Raw genomic sequence first — 20,068 nt, forward strand, 5'->3', positions numbered from 1 at the left:
CTCTCTTGACCAAAGTGATGAAGGGTAGTGTTTGTTGATTGGATGGCGATGTGCGAGATGCTTTCAGCTGATTGGACAGTTCTCCAGGGAGGGACTGTTCGCTGGTTGGCTGGCTGTTGTGGCTCGAGCGAGTGGAGTCGTGTTAATATTAGGACTCATCATGGCGCTGGGTTCACCTCAGAACGGTAAGTGCGGTTTTAAATGACAAAAATGAACAATATTCATCTGATTTACGCCCTGACAGAGAAGTATGTATCCGGTTATATGCGAAGTCACAAATATGTGTCAAAACAGTCCTCATCTATTCACTTATAAAAGGATGAACGAGTCGGTTTTGTCGTTAGCACTGCGGCTAGCGGCGAGAGAGCGACTGACGTCCAGATCGCGTGCGATTACACCGATGCATCTCAAGCGATCTAAAACTGATGTGTGTCAAAACTCAATGAGATGTCCAGCTTGACAGCTTCTGTTTAACGCGTCTTTAATGCCCAAAATGTTGTCTGGCCATGCAGCTTAATAGGAACAATGCACAATCCTATTATGCACGATGCTCGATTATTATGTGTTGTTTACAATAACACACATGTACCATGGTACTACCATGCTTTATGGTGTTTCGTTTTCTGCACATGTACTATGGTAATTCCATAGTGTTCTTACTTTAATGTGCTATGTAAATACCATAGTACTCGAATATGGTAATTATTCAGTACCATTATGTGTATTATATCTGATTTGAAGAAGTATTATTTAATACAATCACTATACCGTGGTACTGGCACAGAGAACAACGTTTGTAAGGGTAAAGCACAATCTTTTTATTTATTTCTTCACAATTATACAATTACTTGATCTTCTAATGAGGTTGTTCTCTCTGGTGTCAAAGGTTCATAAACGTTACATTTTTTGGGGGGGACTTTTTGGAAAAAGGTGATTCTAGACAAATTATGATTTTAAAGGGTTAGTTCACCCAAAAATGACTTGCGTACATCTTCGGAACAAAAATTAGGATCTTTTTGGTGAAATCTTAGCGCTTTTTTTCCCTCCATTGACAGTCAATGCAACTACCACTTTCAAGGCCCAGAAATGTAGTAAAGACATCATTAAAGTAATCCATGTGACTCCAGTGGTTTAATCTGAAGCGACACAAGTAAAAAACATGATGTACCGCTTTATTTACAAATGATTAATCTCCAACGAGCTTTCATGAGAGCATGACGCACACGTGTTGTGTTGACACGAGAGCGGATGTTGTTGTGTGAACGTGCGCTAGAGATTAATATTTTGTAAATAAACTTGTAAATTATATTTTCTTGCGCAAACAAAGCACTTCTGTTGCTTCATAAAATGAAACCACAGGAGATTAATGTCATTTTTAATGATGTCTTTATTACCTTTCTGGGCCTCGAAACTGGTAGTTGCGAAGACTCAGTGGAGGGACAGAAATCTCTCAGATTTCATCAAAAAGATCTTCATTTGTGTTATGAAGATGAACGAGAGTCTTACGGGTTTGGAAAAAATATGAGGGTGAGTAATTAATGACAGAATTTTCATTTTTGGGTGAACTGTTTAACCCTTTAAATGAGCCGGTTTGTTAGAATAGCTAAATGTATGAACCCCTAGTGTCTTAAAATTAAAATTAGTCTTGAAAAGCAAGTCACAGGTATATACTTTGTGGGAACCCAAATGTCTCTAAAACTGTAAAACCTACATTGTGTGGAAGTTTTTAGAAACTTGGGATTCTGAACACATTGGGCCTTTTTTAGAGTAACCAGGGCTCTACGCTAACTTTTTTCCCAAGGTGTACATGTACTCCTAAATGAAAAAATTTAGGAGCACACAAAGAAATATAGGAGCACAGTGTAAAAAATTTGATTAAACTGCTCAATTCATATGGATTAGTTTTATGATCTTTTTATGAACTTTTTTCGAAGCATCGAAGTGGTAGTTGTGTAGGCTATCAGTGGAGGGACGGAAATCTCTCAATTTCATCAAAACGTTCTTCATTTGTGTTCCGAAGATGAGTGAAAGTCTTACGGGATTGGAACGACATGATGGAGGGTAATAAATGACAGAATTTTCTATTTTGGGTGAACTACCTGATTAATAATTATAATTATCCAAATATTATTTTTAGCCTACTTCAAAATATATAAAAAGAATGAAGAACACCATAAAAACAAAACAAATGCCCGCTTGCTTGTTTCCTTCGCAGTACTTTCTAGTAGGCTAAGTTGTCCTCAAAAATGAGTTTTTGTCATCTTCCTGTCCTCAGTGTCGACTGTTTTGGTCGTAACTTCAGTTTCTGCCTTAGTCTTTTGGTGAGACCTAAACGTTGCTAATACAATTTTGATACTCATTTTTGTTGTTTTTTGCACTTGGTCTTTTGAGATACTGACTAAGCTTCATACTGTGTTGCGTATCTAGCTCACTAAGTGTTTACTTGACTTTTTTTTAATGGTGTATAGGGGCCTGTTTACACCTGGTCACTTCATGCGTTTTTACTGATTAAAACGATTCCACATAAGTGTGTTTTCGCAAAACTGATATAAATCGGATCTTCTATTCCCGCGCTATATGCAGATTTAATGTTTAACTTGATGCGTGTTGCAGTAGCGTCATCATATCCAACATTTGGGTACCAAAATACGGGAGACCTGGGGGGGTTTCAGTTCAACCACATGCCAGTTTCATGTCATCTATACATTACACACCCCATCGCCAAATCATAGAAAAATTCAGTTAAGACAGTTGTATTCATCTTAACAATACACAACAAATCAATATACAGAAAAACAGATTTCTAAAATAAGGTATAGGCCACAAATCTGTGAGTAGGCTACAGTTTTCAAAACTGAACAGGTGATGTTGTGTAATATTCAGGTACTGTAAGAAACTGTTCCAGCGGGTGGAGTTTGAATAGTACTGAATATTACACATCACCTGTGTATACTCCATTAACTGGAACAGATTTTCACTGGAACTGAATATTACATCCAAATATTGTTATGTAATCAGCATATTGTTGTGTAACTTCACCTATTGAAACAGTATTTCACAATTTTTCACTGGAGCTGAATATTACAAACAAGCCCGTCACTCGCGCACTCGTGCTCGTAAATTATTTTTCAAGTTCGCACATAACTATTTTTAGGCGCAAATGTGAGTGAAATACTCGCACTGTAGAGCCCTGACCTTTTTTTTTTTTGTAAATATTATATTTTTCAAATTGATTACACTTCTTCATCATTACATTACTGAAATAACATCTAGCTCCAACATTTAAAAAAAAAAACCAATTTTATATATATATATATATATATATATATATATATATATATATATATATATTAGTCTTGGAAAAGAAGTCACAAGTATAGGCTATACTCTCTGGGAACCAAATGTCCCCAAAACTGAGAGACTTTGGGAGTGAACCGTCCTCATAAATGTACTAGCCTAATTAATGTCTTTTTTAATGTCTGCAGTGGTTTCATTCAGAGCTATAGGTTGTATAATTATGATTAACTGTGTGCATGTTCTTCGTGTTAGTGCTCTGATCCTGCTGTAATCTGCTGGTCTGTCAGCGAGAGTGTTATTTACTTTTCCCACCCAGTGTCTTTATCTTCCATGTCGTAAATAAAGATTAGGGGATTTTTGTGTTCATTCATATATTATGAGGTGGATGCAGGTTTGTGTTCCTTTGCTGCAGTTTAATCTAAACTCATCTATCCTAATCTAACACGTGCAGCAGGCAGCAGACGCAGGGTGTGTGTGATAAGTGTGTGTCTGTGCTTGTTCGTCCTCCTCCACACATGCAGTCACACTGGGACTGCTGAAATACACTGCTGTGCATGAGCACTAGTGTGTGTTTTATATCATGATTTAGTTTTGTTGTCCTCTCTTGGTTTAGTGAACTTTGTAATGTCTTCTGACAGGATACAGATCTCACTGCAAACAGTGCTGGTGTTACTTTGCAGTGAAATTATAACACAACCTGTTTCACTTCTGTCTCTCTATTAGGATTCGTCTGTGGAAGTAATTTGTCTTATATATATATATATATGAATAATATGTATGTGTGTGTGTGATATATATTCAACTATTCCAACAACTATATTCCAACAGTGGATGTGTTTTTCAATGTAATACTGGATCTAAACAAAGTCTACCCCAAAAACTCATAGTAAATGGCTTTTTTTATACACTATTATGATAAAAATAGTGCTCTGGAAAGTTCTTTGGATTTGGATGATAAAAGCATTTTCAAAAATAAACTGCATGTTTTTTTGTTGTTGTTTTTGAAAATAGGTGACCGGTTCTTTAATAAAAAACTTTATTAATGTCCTGAATAACCAAGAGGGCATTGCTGCAAGGCATGAGAACCTTAAAGCACAATGAGGAAATGCAAATACTTGATTTGAAATTGTGTTTGAATTTTGATCATGCTTTAATAGATGAACCCATTTCAAAGCTGAACACTGACATTTCACTTTTTACTTTTCTCTTCTTCAATGATTCTTCTTCAAAGCATTTAGTTTCTGAATGTTTGGTGCATCCCTTATTTGAACATGAATTGGGCTTGTAAGCTCTCAGTACTCACTGCCAACACGAGTAGCACAGCTGCAGACTTGTGCCTTAAATGGGAACTTTAAAATGTGAAGAGGTGAAGGTCAATGAACACGGTTCGGCGGTTTCAGAGTAGATACATGCTGCGTCCCAATTCACATACTATCCGTCCTAAATAGTATTCGAAATTAGAATTTGTGTGTCCCAAATCGTAGTATGTTGAAATGAGTATTCCAAAGATACCCGGAGGGTCTACCTTTTCCGGGTTAGAATCCAAACAGTGACCGGATGCACATAATTATCTGTCTGTTAAAGACGCAGTTGTGACGAAGTAGTATGTCCCAAAGCTTGCCTACTATTCTGCTCAAAAAGTAGCACACTCAAAAGTATATACTTTTTCTTCACAAAAACAGTACATACTTTTAGGGCACAGTAATAAGAATGCGAATTGGGATGCAGTAACACTCTATTTGAGTTATATGAGCCCTGCAGGTGTTGATCTGTTGTCGTCCGATTCTGTTTGGTTGTTGCAGGACAAACTCAAATCCAGAGTTTAAGACACACAAGCCATTCTTTTCCTTCTCTGTTGCACAAATTTATCAGCTCGTTCTCAAAATGCTTAATAAAGGCTTTTATTCTCTACAGAACATCCGTTTGTTGATTTGATCGACACTCTCCGGAGCGAGCAGTATGAAGAGCTGAGGTATTTCAACCCACAGAAGCTCAGCGATGATGCTAGATATGGTGAGTTAGGGTCTTTAACTAAATTCATGCATAGATACAACTGACATCACTTATAAGTAGGGCTGGGCGATATGGCCAAAAAAAAAAAATCACGATAATTTTTTTTATATCAGTCGATATCGATAATTATCACGATAAAAGGCAAATCTTTATTTCTTTCAAGTTTAAAGGCAGATTTTTGCTCCTAAGTGAAAGTTGTAGAAACCAGAGCGTTAACTGTGGTTTTAAACTACTCTTTATTGTCAGAACATATCATGACAAACACTTGCCAAACAGGTGAACATTTCACAAATCTGAGGTAGAACATTCAAACATTTGTCATTTTTCCTTAAAATAAATATATTTATTGTACAATTTTTTAGTTTCTGCATGTGCTATTTTTTTTTTTTTTTTGGTAAAATGTAATATTATAACTGTTTGAGTTTTATTAAACTTAACTATTGGTCATCCAGTATCATGCATTTAGATCATGATAACCACAGATGAAACCAGGCATACCCTTTAGCACCTCACTATCATGGCAAAATGTAACTTTATGGTTTCTATGGTATTTGTATGAAATACAGTAGCCTAAATACATTATTAAATACTGTAATTATATTCCATTAGTCCTTTAATACATTGTCTACATTAATAATATAATACAATTCAATATGTATATATTCCACATTTCATGGTGCAGTTAATATTACTAGGCCAACGTTACAGTAAATCCATGGTAAATGATAGGAATTTGTAGACGGAAAAGCCTTCTGACTGTATCGTTGCGCTCAGTGTTTCTCCTGTTTGTCAGCGCTGTTTCATCTGCCTTTAAACTGGTTTAAATCACTGAGACATTTGTGTTCCTCGCTTAATTCAAGCGCTTCTCACTGGATTTCGTGACCGACACCGATCAGAGTAAACGCATCTGCTCTAGTTAGCTCGCGTTCGCGCTGCCGTTTGAACTTTGAGCCGAGCAGATAAATGGTCCGTGTGGCGCGCGGTTCAAATGAGTTTCGTTCCGCTTCTGGCGCATAAACATTATCGAACATTTATCGACCTCTTGATATCGTTTTATCAAGAAAAATTATATCGCGATAATTATCGTTATCGTTTTATCGCCCAGCCCTACTTATAAGAACATGCAATCAAACTCAAGTTCAGATGTAAAAAGTAAAGTCCTGCAGAAGCACTAACTGGCTCTTTATCTTGTAGAGAAACTGCCGTTCTGTATGCGGGTTCTCCTGGAGTCCGCCATTCGGAAGTGTGACGGGTTCTACGTGAAGACAGAGGATGTCTCTAATATTTTGGACTGGCAAACGCAGCAGAACCAGGCCGAGGTGGTGTTCTCGCCCGCCAGGGTTCTGCTGCAGGATTTTACGTGAGTAAAATCGACAAGGGATACATGATTTGTGGAAAAGAAATCAAATTGGGATTTTTGTTTTTTAATGATCATAAAGGGATAGTTCACTTTGAAATTAAATTTTGGTATGTTTTAGCTTACCTCAAGGGCATCCAAGATGTAGGTGTCTTTTTTTCCGCAGTAGTTTCAATTTTGATATTTTTAGGTCAAACCGTTCTTGTCTGTCAGTCCTATAATGCAGGTCTATGGTCACTGTCTCAAAGAGCATGCACAGAGTCGAAATGAAAACAATTCCCCATCGTCCAAATTAAACAATTCCCCATCGTAAGTACACACTGATGGCCTAAGACACGAAACGAGCGGTTTGTGTGAGAAAACGAACAGTATTTATATAGTTTTTACCTCTTATAACACAGCCACGTCCAAGTGATCTGAGGGCGTGCGCGCATCCTGGTGTGTGACGTGTGCGTAGATGTATATACACTAGATGTCGCCCTCAGATCACTTGGACGTGGCTGTGTACAAGAGTTAAAAATGATATAAATACTGTTAGTTTTCTCACACAAACCGCTCGTTTCGTGTCTTAGGCCATCAATGTGTACTTACGAGGGGGAATTGTTTAATTTGGACGATGGGGAATTGTTTAATTTGGACTCTGTGCATGCTCTTTGAGGGGGTGACCACAGACCAGCATTAAATGACAGACAGACAAGAACGGTTTGACCTAAAAATATCAAAATTGAAACTACTGCGGAAAAAAAGACACCTACATCTTGGATGCCCTTGAGGTAAGCTAAAACATACCAAAATTTAATTTCAAAGAGAACTATCCCTTTAAGAACACGGTGTATAGTTAATTCAGTTGCAGTCTTTGCAATTTGATGACAACACTAAGCCATATTGTGATTTCAGCTTTATTTTGATTAATCGGGCAGCCCTTAACAACATCTGCACATTAACTGGGCCTGTTCATAAAGTTGGATATGTCCTGATGCCTCCATTGTATGTGTTCACAGGGGAATTCCTGCTATGGTGGATCTGGCAGCCATGAGAGATGCTTTAGCTAAACAGGGGGTTGATCCAAACCTGGTGAACCCGAGATGCCCCACAGACCTCATCGTAGATCATTCGCTGCAGATTGACTACAGCAAATGGTGAGAGTGAACGCATGGGCAAGAGAAAGGATTAAAAGAGTATTTATGTTTAAAAACCCAATAATTACAGCATTAGCATAAACAATGATTATGCCCAGAAGTCCTAATATACACAGTAATTAGGGTGGTGATGTATTGTGCTTCAGTTTTCTCATTTTATGAACTCAACCAGGCAAGATGCAACAAGTTTTCACTGTCAAGTGACAAAATCACTAACGGTTTACCTCATTTCTCAGTGGCATCCAGAGCCCTTCAATCCCGGTGGATGAGAGTCAAGGTGCCGCTGTCAGATCTCCCGCCGGTCGACCATCTCCACGAGGGAGTCACTGTTCAGGTCAACGCCCGGGTCATCGGGGCGGCTGCAGTAAAACCTCCTGCTCTGACGCCCCCAGTGGCAGAACCGCAGCAGTTCAGATAGAAAACACACCCCTCCTGTGCCCCTTCCACCTGCAGCCCGTGTCAGAGTACGTCTACACCTCGCACACACACTAATACACGCTCTCACATTACTCTGTTTGCTCTCTCTGATGTGCTGATATCTGTCTGACGCACACAGGCCTGAAACTATGATCAGGAATCAAGAGATGGAGCTAACCAGAAACAAAGAGAGGCTGGAGTTCTTTAAGGTGAGTTTTCAGAGCTCTCTGTGATTTATATCTACACAAAGACGACATAACATGCCATGCTGTTTTCAACATTTGCAATAATAAGAGGAAATGTTTCACAAGCAGCAAATCAGCATGATTTGATCATGTGACACTGAAGACTGGAGTAATGATGCTGAAAATTCAGCTTTGATCACAGGAATAAATTACATTTTAAAATATATTCAAATAGAAACGTTATTTAAAAATTGTAATAATATTTCACAATATTACTGTTTTTACTGTTTTTGATCAAATAAATGCAGCCTTGGTAAGCATAAGAGACTTCTTTCAAAAATATTCAAAAGTCCTACAGACCACAAACCTTTGTACGGTAGTGCAAGTCTTGAGTTTGTGACTGTTGTCTCTCTCCAGTGGTGTTCAAAAGCCTTCAAAAACATCAACGTGGTTCCTCCAGACATCAACACAGTGCATCAGGTGAACCTAGAGTACCTGTGTCAGGTGGTACAGGAAGGGGAGGGGTTTATTTATCCAGACAGCGTGGTGGGAACGGACTCCCACACCACCATGATCAACGGCCTCGGGATCCTGGGCTGGGGTGAGCACGATGTCACTAGTTACTGTTATTATTACTAGGGGTGTGACGGTTAGTATATAACCGTGAGACCTACGGTTATAGTTGAACACCGTCATTAGATCTCTATAACCGCCAAAACCGTGTTATTAAAATATTTTTTATCATAGAGAATGTTTAAACACTAATTAAAAACAATTGTTAACAGTCTGTGTCATTAATGGTCTACGGCGTTTCCAACTGTATTTTATTCTTTGCCAAGTACCAACGCAAGTTTTGTTTTGTAAATCGTCAGACATGATTTTTACCACTTCATTATGTTTTTCTTTGTAGAAAGCCTTTCTTTAAAGCGAAATAGCGAATTTCGTTTTGTATAAATTGGATCTTAATTTTAATAAATGTTTCATCAACCAATTGCATGTATTTAATAAATAAAAAGCAAAAGACAATATAATAACCGTGACATGGAGGCGCCGGTGCGCCGCGTTCACTTGCATTCAATTGTGAACTAGAGCGCATCTCATCGTAAATGAATGAAACTCAGCGTAGGCCTATCCCTTATACATTAGCATTAAATATCTTTGCTGCATCCTTTCTAGAACAGACAAGGGCTTTCTTGCGGCTCGCATCAGCAGAGCATTGCATCGTCCATAGACCGCAAAACAATCAGCGGATGGCGGGCGGGTACAGCTTTGAAATTTGGTCAAAAAACGTTGGTGCGGATGATGAGTTTTGTGATGCGGTTGCGGACAAAATAATACCCCATCCGCGTATCTCTATCGATAACAACATTGAACACTACACAAATATATATATATATATTTTTTAATTTAGGCGATCAAATAGCTAATCAGTGTCTGCTCGTTTATTCAAACTAAGTTGTCCTATAACAGACGAACGTCGTAACCCATCCCCCCCCCCCCCAGATTTCATTATTAGTGAAATCTTCTGTTTTGTTTGCCTCACGATGTCTCTCTCTCATGCTGTCTTTCAGGAGTTGGAGGTATTGAATCAGAGGCGGTCATGTTAGGTCAGCCAGTCTCTTTGACTCTGCCACAGGTTGTCGGCTGTAAACTCGTGGGGACCATCAGTCCTCTTGCAACGTCAATTGATATAGTGCTGGGCATTACTAAGGTACAGCGAGGTCCTTGTGTCCTAAATATATGACATCTGAAGAAATAACACATTAACATCTGATCTTTGTGTTTCAGCATCTGCGTCAGGCAGGAATCGACGGGAAGTTTGTGGAGTTCTTCGGGCCTGGTGTACAGCAGCTCTCGGCTCCCGATCGGACCACTATCGCTAACATGTGCCCGGAGTACAGCGCCACCGTGAGCTTCTTTCCTGTGGATGACATCACCCTGCAGCACTTTAAACACACCAGTATGGACCGCTCTTTGTACTTAAGACTAAAAACTCTAAGGTGATATTAAGGGTGTAATTTGACGCAAAAATGTTTTTTTTCTGATCAGTCTGCAGTGAGGAGAAGCTTGTGGTTTTAGAAGACTACCTGAAGGCTATCAAACTCTTCAGAACCTACGATGAACAATCAGAAGAGCCGCAGTATTCAGAGGTTGGTTCATTTATTTTTTCATGAACATTTCTGTCACTTTTGATCAATTAAATGCGTCCTTGCTGATTAAAAGTAATCTCAAAACTTTTGAAAGGTAGTGTAAATCATTGAGGAACCTTCACGTGAAATGAGTAACCAAAAGACCAATATAAAAGTATATCCCCCTTAAAACTTCGTAGGTCAGTTGTTAACAAATGTGATGTGGTTGGTGTCGTAGGTCATCGAGATGAACCTGAGCTCCATTGTGCCTCATGTCAGTGGACCCAAACGGCCACAGGATCGAGTCGCCGTGACTTGCATGAAGGAAGACTTTATTAACTGCCTGAATGAAAAGGTGAATGCACATATTAGCACACACAAAAAAAGTATTTGTCAATTAAGTAATCGTACCAAGTTGCTAGCTGGGTTTGTTTTTTGTGCCATCCATGTAGGTGGGTTTCAAGGGCTTCCACATATCCAAAGACAAGCAGGCAACTCTGGTCCCGTTCCTGCACGAGGGGGCTGAGTACAACCTGGCACACGGATCCGTCGTCATCGCTGCTATCATCAGCTGCACCAATAACTGCAACCCGTCCGTCATGCTGGCCGCAGGTCAGACGTCAAGACATCTGCAGATCTGATGTGAGCTGTTTGCACAGTGTTTAGTGCATCTCACGTGTTTGTTTGTGTTTTGTTCAGGTCTACTGGCGAAGAAAGCCGTCGAGGCTGGTCTGACGGTAAAACCGTACATCAGGACCAGTCTGGTCCCCGGCAGTGGAACCGTCACTCATTACCTGAACACCAGCGGAGTCCTGCCCTTCCTCAAGAAACTCGGGTACACACAATATTAGATACACATACTTGAGCACACCAAGGTTATTATTGGTAACAAAATCTATCACTAAAACCAAAGATGTAGAAAAAATTTATTTATTTATTAGGGCTGTCAAACGATTAATCGCATCCAAAATAAAAGTTTGTTTTTACATAATATATGTGTGTGTACAGTGTATAATTATTTTCTATATATAAATACACACACATGCATGTATATATTTAAGAAATATTTGCATGTATATACTGTGTATATATATTTATATTATATATAATTTATATTATATATAAATATTTTATATATAAATAACACATTTTTCTTAAATATATATGCATGTGTGTGTATTTATATATAGAAAATAATTATACTCCATACACACACATATATTATGTAAACACAAACTTTTATTTTGGATGCGATTAATCGCGATTAATCGTTTGACAGCCCTATTATTTATATATGAATATATATGAAACATTTCTTAGTATTTATTGTTTTTATTTTATTTTATATTTTATTTATAAATATTTATTCAGTACATTTCATTATTTAATTTGCTTTTTGTTCTAATCCTATAACATATATAAAAAATAAATAATAAATATTTTTTATATTATGTCATAATCACACTCTCTCTGTATGTATATATATATATGTGTGTGTGTGTATTATTAAAACATTTATTATATTATTTATAAAATATGTTATTTTGATATTTATGTAATATTTAATATTTATCGCAATGAAACAAAAATAAAAAATATGAAAAGTAAATTAAGTGTATTAAATATTTATAAATACAATTTATGAATAAATAAAAAATCATTAACGACAGCTATTACTAAAACAAAAAATACCGCTGACATTTAAAAATATATTTATAATAAAATGAGTAATAGAAGTATTTTAATATCACATTTATTACTATTCAAAATATAAAATAAAAACAAATAAAATTAAATGATAAAAATAAAGAAAAAGAAATAATAGTGAAATTATAATAGCCTTTATGATAGCCTTGTTTCACATAAACACACTAACAATTGTCTAAATAATGACCTCTGCATGTATTTCGATCGTGGGTTTCAGGTTTGAGGTGGCGGGTTATGGATGTGCAACGTGTGTGGGCAACACAGCACCTTTACCTGAGAATGTGGTAGACGCCATTAAACAGGTGAGACCGAACTCTCATTTAGTGTCTTTCTATCTGAGCATCTGCATCTTAATCTGAGCTGTTTGCTCGTGCGCAGGGGGATTTGGTGGCGTGTGGCGTTCTGTCTGGGAACAGGCATTTAGAAGGACGTCTGTGTGACTGCGTTCGGGCGAATTATTTGGCCTCGCCCCCGCTGGTGGTGGCGTATGCGATCGCAGGCACAGTCAGCATCAACTTTGAGACAGAACCGGTAGGAGTGAACGCCGAGGGGAAGGACGTGTATCTGCGCGATATCTGGCCATCCAAAGAGGAGGTGAACCACACAGAGGAGAACATCGTCATCGCCTCCATGTTCAAAGAGCTGAAGATCCGGATGGAGGTGCGAGGAGTTTCATAGCACATATTCTTCAGAAGATATAACAAAAGGATTCATTTGAATTGATTGATTCATTGAATCTGTTGAATCATTAGAATCATATGTTAATACCAGCTGATTTGTGTGATCGTCTGCAGAAAGGAAGTACGTTCTGGAACAGTTTGGACTCTGCCGAATCTGCCCTCTTCCCATGGGATCCCAAATCCACCTACATCCGCTGTCCGTCCTTCTTCAGCAAACTGGTGAGTGTCATCCAGTGTTATTTTAGCGTTATATGTATACTATTACTGTATTTGGTAATATTTTGAATTTTCAGTTTTCATTTTAATTTTTGTTTCAATTTTAGTAAGTTTATGTACTTTTGTCTTTTTTTTTTTATTAGTTTTTGTTTTTATATATTTTGTTTTCGGTTTAAAAATATGTTTTAGTACTTAAACTTATTTTATTTTAGTTAGTTGCCAAGGCAGCATTTCTCATTTTCATTTAAGTTTTTGAAGTTAAGGTTTTTCATCTAATATATATATATATATATATATATATATATACACTCACCTAAAGGATTATTAGGAACACCATACTAATACTGTGTTTGACCCCCTTTCGCCTTCAGAACTGCCTTAATTCTATGTGGCATTGATTCAACAAGGTGCTGAAAGCATTCTTTAGAAATGTTGGCCCATATTGATAGGATAGCATCTTGCAGTTGATGGAGATTTGTGGGATGCACATCCAGGGCACGAAGCTCCCGTTCCACCACATCCCAAAGATGCTCTATTGGGTTGAGATCTGGTGACTGTGGGGGCCATTTTAGTACAGTGAACTCATTGTCATGTTCAAGAAACCAATTTGAAATGATTCGAGCTTTGTGACAGGGTGCATTATGCTGCTGGAAGTAGCCATCAGAGGATGGGTACATGGTGGTCATAAAGGGATGGACATGGTCAGAAACAATGCTCAGGTAGGCCGTGGCATTTAAACGATGCCCAATTGGCACTAAGTGTGCCAAGAAAACATCCCCCACATCATTACACCACCACCACCAGCCTGCACAGTGGTAACAAGGCATGATGGATCCATGTTCTCATTCTGTTTACGCCAAATTCTGACTCTACCATCTGAATGTCTCAACAGAAATCGAGACTCATCAGACCAGGCAACATTTTTCTAGTCTTCAACTGTCCAATTTTGGTGAGCTCGTGCAAATTGTAGCCTCTTTTTCCTATTTGTAGTGGAGATGAGTGGTACCCGGTGGGGTCTTCTGCTGTTGTAGCCCATCCACCTCAAGGTTGTGCGTGTTGTGGCTTCACAAATGCTTTGCTGCATACCTCGGTTGTAACGAGTGGTTATTTCAGTCAAAGTTGCTCTTCTATCAGCTTGAATCAGTCGGCCCATTCTCCTCTGACCTCTAGCATCAACAAGGCATTTTCGCCCACAGGACTGCCGCATACTGGATGTTTTTCCCTTTTCACACCATTCTTTGTAAACCCTAGAAATGGTTGTGCGTGAAAATCCCAGTAACTGAGCAGATTGCACCAACAACCATGCCACACTCAAAATTGCTTAAATCACCTTTCTTTCCCATTCTGACATTCAGTTTGGAGTTCAGGAGATTGTTTTGACCACACCCCTAAATGCATTGAAGCAACTGCCATGTGATTGGTTGATTAGATAATTGCATTAATGAGAAATTGAACAGGTGTTCCTAATAATCCTTTAGGTGAGTGTGTGTGTGTGTGTGTGTGTGTGTGTATATATATATTAGAGGTGGGCATAGATTAATTTTTTTAATCTAGATTAATCTAGATTAATTTTGAAATTAATCTAGATTAATCTAGATTAAAATGGCTCATTTGAATTCTGCCGAAGGCATTCAGAATATGTGTGCTACCCAAATAAGGACTATAAAAGTAAGTCTTTGAGAACGGGTTTCTCAAGCCAGGTGGCGCATTAGACCAGGGGCTCATCTCCTGTTTCCAAAATGCATCACAAACTGCTTGAGAAAGCTGTTCTACTCATAGACTGTAAAAGGTTACTACTGTACTGTTACCGTACGTAGGCAACATTAGGTAGGCCTATGTTATTATCAACTACTATAGGCTATCAATTAGGGATGGGCGATATGGCCTAAAATCCATATTGTGATATACATTGCAGCCTCTTGCGATAACGATATTATAATAAAACCATTTCAGAACAGGTTACACAGACCCTGCTAAACAACTACTAAAGGTTTTTTTTTGTTTGTTTTTTTGTTTTTTTTTGAAAGGGTGTATGTAGTTTTGAGAACATATATTGTGCAAAACTGTAAGTATACAACATAATTTTGCAGATAAATAAAATTTAAGTACACTAGCTGCAGAGACTTAAGTAGGTCTAATGTTTATTATGGCTTGGAGCTTATGAAACCCCAAATTTAAAATTAGAATATTGTCTAACTGATGTCTTTTCAGTTAAAAAGAAACACAACAACGATTCTTAAAATTGGGCGCTTTTAATAAAAAGAGATTATGTGCTACACCACTCACTAAGATATATTGGGAATAATACGCGCGCGCTGGTATTCAGTGATATGTTTCGTTTTGAATTTGAGGTGGTAGAACGGATTAGTCGTGTGTTAACTTACCGAACTGTTACCCCACACAGTCTACGTCGGACGGCTTAAATCCGAACCAAGTCCAAATAAGGGTTGCACCGATCTTTTTCAACAGCTTTCACTTTCAGCCGTGTTTACTTAAGATGACGACGAATATGATGCGTTGCAGCCGGGTGTACCTCGCGGCCGCGGGTAGATTGCGTCATCATAGCTTGTGTAGCTTGAGCCAGCTCCCAACGCTCCCAACCCAACTTGGAGAATAGATTAACGGCGATATTTTTTTTATCGCGCGATAAGAGTCTCGCGTTAACGCAGCGCGTTAACGCCGATAACGGCCCACCACTAATATATATATATATATATATATATATATATATATATAATTTTTATTTTTTATTTATTTTTTTATCATCATTTTTATTTAACAACAACAACACGTGTCATTCAGATGCGGCTGTCCCCAAGCCTCACATTTCCACTGTATTTCAACATTAACGCGGCCTCTGTTTCTCTTCGTCTCAGACTAAAGAGGTGTGCGCTCCTCAGTCCATTGACAGCGCGTACCCGCTCCTCTTTCTGGGTGATAAAGTAACGACCGATCACATTTCCCCAGCGGGAAGCATCGCAAGAGTCAGTGCTGCTGCCAAATACCTGCAGAGCAAACGGTAAGATGAGTTTTTCTTTGTTTTGCTTTTTTGTTAACTGTTTCTATTCAATATGCTTCATACATTTGTCCTTAAAATCATTTTAGACTCTTGAGTGAGTGTTACTGCGATTAGAAGTCAGATTTATTATAGTGAATTAGTTCATTTGAGCGATTTGTTTCATCATAACATTTGCTTGCATAACATTTTTGTAGTATAACTGCTTTTTATTACTATGTTGATAAATATTATGATATAAAGATGATCAGATACTAAGTCCAGTTCCTCTGTATGTTTGACTCAGTTTGACGCCCCGTGAGTTTAATTCTTATGGCGCACGGAGAGGAAATGATGCCGTGATGACTCGAGGAACATTTGCCAGCATTAAGCTTCAAAACCGTCTCATCGGGAAGACCGGACCCAAAACACTGCACATTCCATCAGGACAGACGGTTAGTGTCCAGAATGAACCGGCTTGAACATGATTCCTTCTGACTCTGAACTCATGGTTTGATTTGTGTTGTCCCATCACAGCTGGATGTGTTTGAAGCTGCTGAACGCTATCAGAGAGATGGAGTTCCCCTCATCATCCTGGCAGGAAAAGAGTACGGCTCCGGCAGCTCACGCGACTGGGCCGCCAAAGGACCTTATTTACTGGTACTGTACCCATAATCCTCTTCCCGATGAGTTACCTTAAAGGGGACATATCATGCTAAATCCACTTTTTTAGCCCTTAAATGCATTTAGTTGTATATTTGGAGTGTTTAGAAGTACAGAAAATTATTCTCTTCAGGTGCTTCGTTGATATCTTTATATTCTGTTTTGGCCTTATTTTTCAACCTGTTCCGATTTTTCTGTTCTCTATGACGTTTTTTGAACTATTACGTCACAGTATTTGCAGCGGAACTGCCAAATAAGGACATTGACTTCCAGCCCAACACTTCGAGCAATCCGCCATTTTTATTTCTCGCTGCAATTTTGTAGTCCAAGCTAAAAGATGCAGAAGTTACGAGAGGGTAAGTTAAAATGTTCGGTTGTTGAATGTAGTAACCCACACGCTTCATTACACCGTCTAATATAGATGAACTGCTGCGCTTGTGACAGGGCGCATGTTTAACTTAAAGAACGAGCAGAGAGAGAGAGACCCGGTCGCGCGCACGCACTCTTTCTCTCTTCAGAGCCAGGCGAAAGTGTAAATAAGACACCGTCTCCAAACTAGACGCTGTCTTGCTCTCTCTCCCTCGCACATATTAATCAAAATAAATCGACACGGTGGTAAAAGGTCGGAAGACCAAAGTTTCATGTGTAAATACAGTAACACACCATTGCGATACATCCATATGAAGACGTTGTTCTGCAGGTTCGTCGTCTTCATTTTCATCTCGCTCCGGCTCCGACTCTGGCTCGAACATGTAAGGCTGGCTGGACAAGTCTTCCGTTGTTGACATTTTGTTAATAACGTGTGAATAAAAAGTTTCTGTGCCGCTAGATAATCGTATCTCGGCTATCGAACTACGAAAATGGACGAACGGGGTGGAGTTGAACCGAGTGTCACCTCTGCATCCTGGAGAGGGGGCGGGGTATGAAGTGTCTCAATTGTATTTAAAGAGACCGCACCAAAACGAGTTGCTCTCAGACGCACATCAGAAAAGGGGTAGAAAAGGGTCCTGTGGAGCTATAATAATGAGGAATTCAGACACAAGCATTGCAGTTCCGCTTTATATAGACTACAAATGTATGATTTATATGTAAAAAGGAACGATTTAAAAGCATGATATGTCTCCTTTAAAATTCCTGATTTTTGTCAAAAAATCCACAATTTCCTGTGATTCGTTCACCATAAACACTGATCTTACTGACTGTCTTTGCTCAGGGGGTGCGTGCAGTGATAGCTGAGAGCTTTGAGAAGATTCATAAGAATCATTTGGTTGGGATGGGAATCGCTCCGCTGCAGTTCCTGCCAGGACAGAATGCCGACTCGCTTGAGCTGTGTGGAAAAGAGCGATTCACCATTAACATCCCACAGGAGCTCACGCCCCGACACCAGCTCACAGTACAGGTAGAGCGACTCACAGCAGACAAAACATCACTTCTCTTTAGCATTTCAAAACAGTGGAACCAGTGGAGTCTGATTCACAAACAAATGACTCTTATGAACTGGTTATTTTTAGTGAATCAAAAACAAGCAGCACAACCAGTGTAAGTCAAGCAAAAGACTGGTCCTTTTAAATTAATCATTCATATAGACTCACAAACTCATCTGTTAAATGAATAGTGTTACATCGTTTGGGACTTTGTGTTATTATTGCTGTCATTATTAGAAATAATATTCACGTTAGACGTTTCCCATATAATTTATAGCAATAGTTAAGAGAGAATTAAATTTATATGTAAGCAAAATGGCCATTATTTAATAAAATATAATCAAATTGAACCAAGAGCTTGTGAATCAAAATTTGTCCTACTCTTAAGCTGCAATTTGCCTTTGAATGCATGTGTTTTGTCCATGTGACATCTAATGTTTTTGCCTGCTTTCGTTTCCAGACGAGCACTGGGAAGACTTTCAGTGTCACGGCTCTTTTCGAGAACGATATGGATGTGGCATTTTTCCGACACGGAGGCATCCTGAAGTACGTAGCTCGTTCTCTGCTGCTGTAGCACAATCAGATCACCGGTGGACCTCTGATCAGCACAGCGCCACCCAGAGGCCTTCAGGAGGTCTTATGAACTCAGAACGCTGTGCCTCTTGTTTTACAGAATCCTCCCGTCTCGGGGGATGTCATTATTTTGCACTTAAAGCAACAAATGTCCAACATTTCTCTCCAAATCATTCTCTTCACACCCAGACACGCGATTCGGCGCATTTTTGTGTCTAGATGTGGAGCGTGAACTTTGGTAGGTTTGATTTGGGCATTTCATATTGCAGTGCCTGCAACACGTGTCAAGGAACTGTTCTTCTAAACTGAGCTTTTCAGTCCGTGTGAAACTATGCGGTGCTGGACGCAAAGACTGCACGATGACCTCACAGCCAATGAAGGCTTCGCTCTTGTTTCATGGTGCTGTTTTTTGACACGGGCACTTTGACGGGAGTGTAAGTGTCCACTCATTCAAAGCTTTCCAGCCCACTGTTGTTTCTTCATTTCCCAGCTTTTTGTTTCTGTATGAACATCCACATATTTCCGTCACAACAGCAAAAAGCACTCTTCGTTTTGATCCGATCCAGTAAAATATCAGTTTATTTATTATGATCGTCCATTTAGTGTCGTCTTTTACTGGGATTGTGAGTGACAATAATGACTAAAGCATTAAAGAAGTTGCTTTTTAATGATATCTGATGGAGCCCGAAATGTATGTTCAGCCATAAATATCATAAGATATATATTAATCTGAGCTCACATTAGAGAGTGAACAATGAGTGGTTTTTGGTTCTGTCACAGTGCTGTTTGCCTTGTTACGATGTTTGGCTTCAGTCCTCGTGTTCTGTATGTATAGACAGTATGCAAATTCTTAGCACAGGGGTGAATGATGCAGTAAAAAAAAAAAATCTTTTCTTGGATTATGCTGTTATTGTAAATAATTTTTAATAAATAATGACATCAGCATGCTGAGATTGTCTTTTCTGCTTTTATAATAGCATATGTTGTCACCCTTTATGACATACATTTCACTTTATTTTTAAAATATTCTTTTAAATAATCATAATTTGCACATTGATAAAATTCATGGTAATGTAGCCTCCCGTACACTGGGGGCGCTGTGGAAAGAGTCATTTCTGTAGGGCGTAGAGCATATTCAATCTAGTTTGGCCACTCTCATCAGCACAAAACACCTGGAAACTGGCAATAATGTGTGTTTCAGTAACTAATTGGCACTTTTGGCCCGGTGGACATAAAATAAAATATAAAAAAATACATTTCACACTTTCACTTG

General features: G+C 38.7%; 1 protein-coding gene across 1 annotated transcript; it reads left to right on the top strand.

Annotated features, from left to right (window-relative positions):
• Positions 1-130: 130 nt before the first annotated feature.
• ireb2 (iron-responsive element binding protein 2) lies at positions 131-19,743 on the top strand. Its single transcript, XM_079859367.1, has 21 exons — positions 131-185; positions 5,212-5,310; positions 6,505-6,670; positions 7,669-7,806; positions 8,043-8,270; positions 8,363-8,432; positions 8,826-9,009; positions 9,980-10,119; positions 10,197-10,368; positions 10,458-10,558; positions 10,776-10,892; positions 10,990-11,149; positions 11,237-11,372; positions 12,462-12,546; positions 12,623-12,904; positions 13,039-13,143; positions 16,017-16,159; positions 16,443-16,590; positions 16,673-16,795; positions 18,012-18,197; positions 18,683-19,743. The coding sequence occupies exons 1-21, from the start codon at positions 161-163 to the stop codon at positions 18,794-18,796; spliced, it is 2,922 nt and encodes a 973-aa protein (XP_079715493.1). The 5' UTR covers positions 131-160; the 3' UTR covers positions 18,797-19,743.
• Positions 19,744-20,068: the final 325 nt, after the last annotated feature.

This window comes from Squalius cephalus (assembly GCF_949319135.1).
Source record: "Squalius cephalus genome assembly, chromosome: 23".
In the NCBI taxonomy this organism is placed as follows: domain Eukaryota; kingdom Metazoa; phylum Chordata; class Actinopteri; order Cypriniformes; family Leuciscidae; genus Squalius; species Squalius cephalus.

Excerpts from the sequence above, each read along its gene's own strand:
- ireb2 (XM_079859367.1), top strand. The coding sequence starts at position 161 with ATGGCGCTGGGTTCACCTCAGAACG. Across the intron at positions 16,160-16,442 it reads AAATACCTGCAGAGCAAACG|TTTGACGCCCCGTGAGTTTA; the intron begins GTAAGATGAGTT and ends TGTTTGACTCAG. Across the intron at positions 18,198-18,682 it reads GACACCAGCTCACAGTACAG|ACGAGCACTGGGAAGACTTT; the intron begins GTAGAGCGACTC and ends TTTCGTTTCCAG.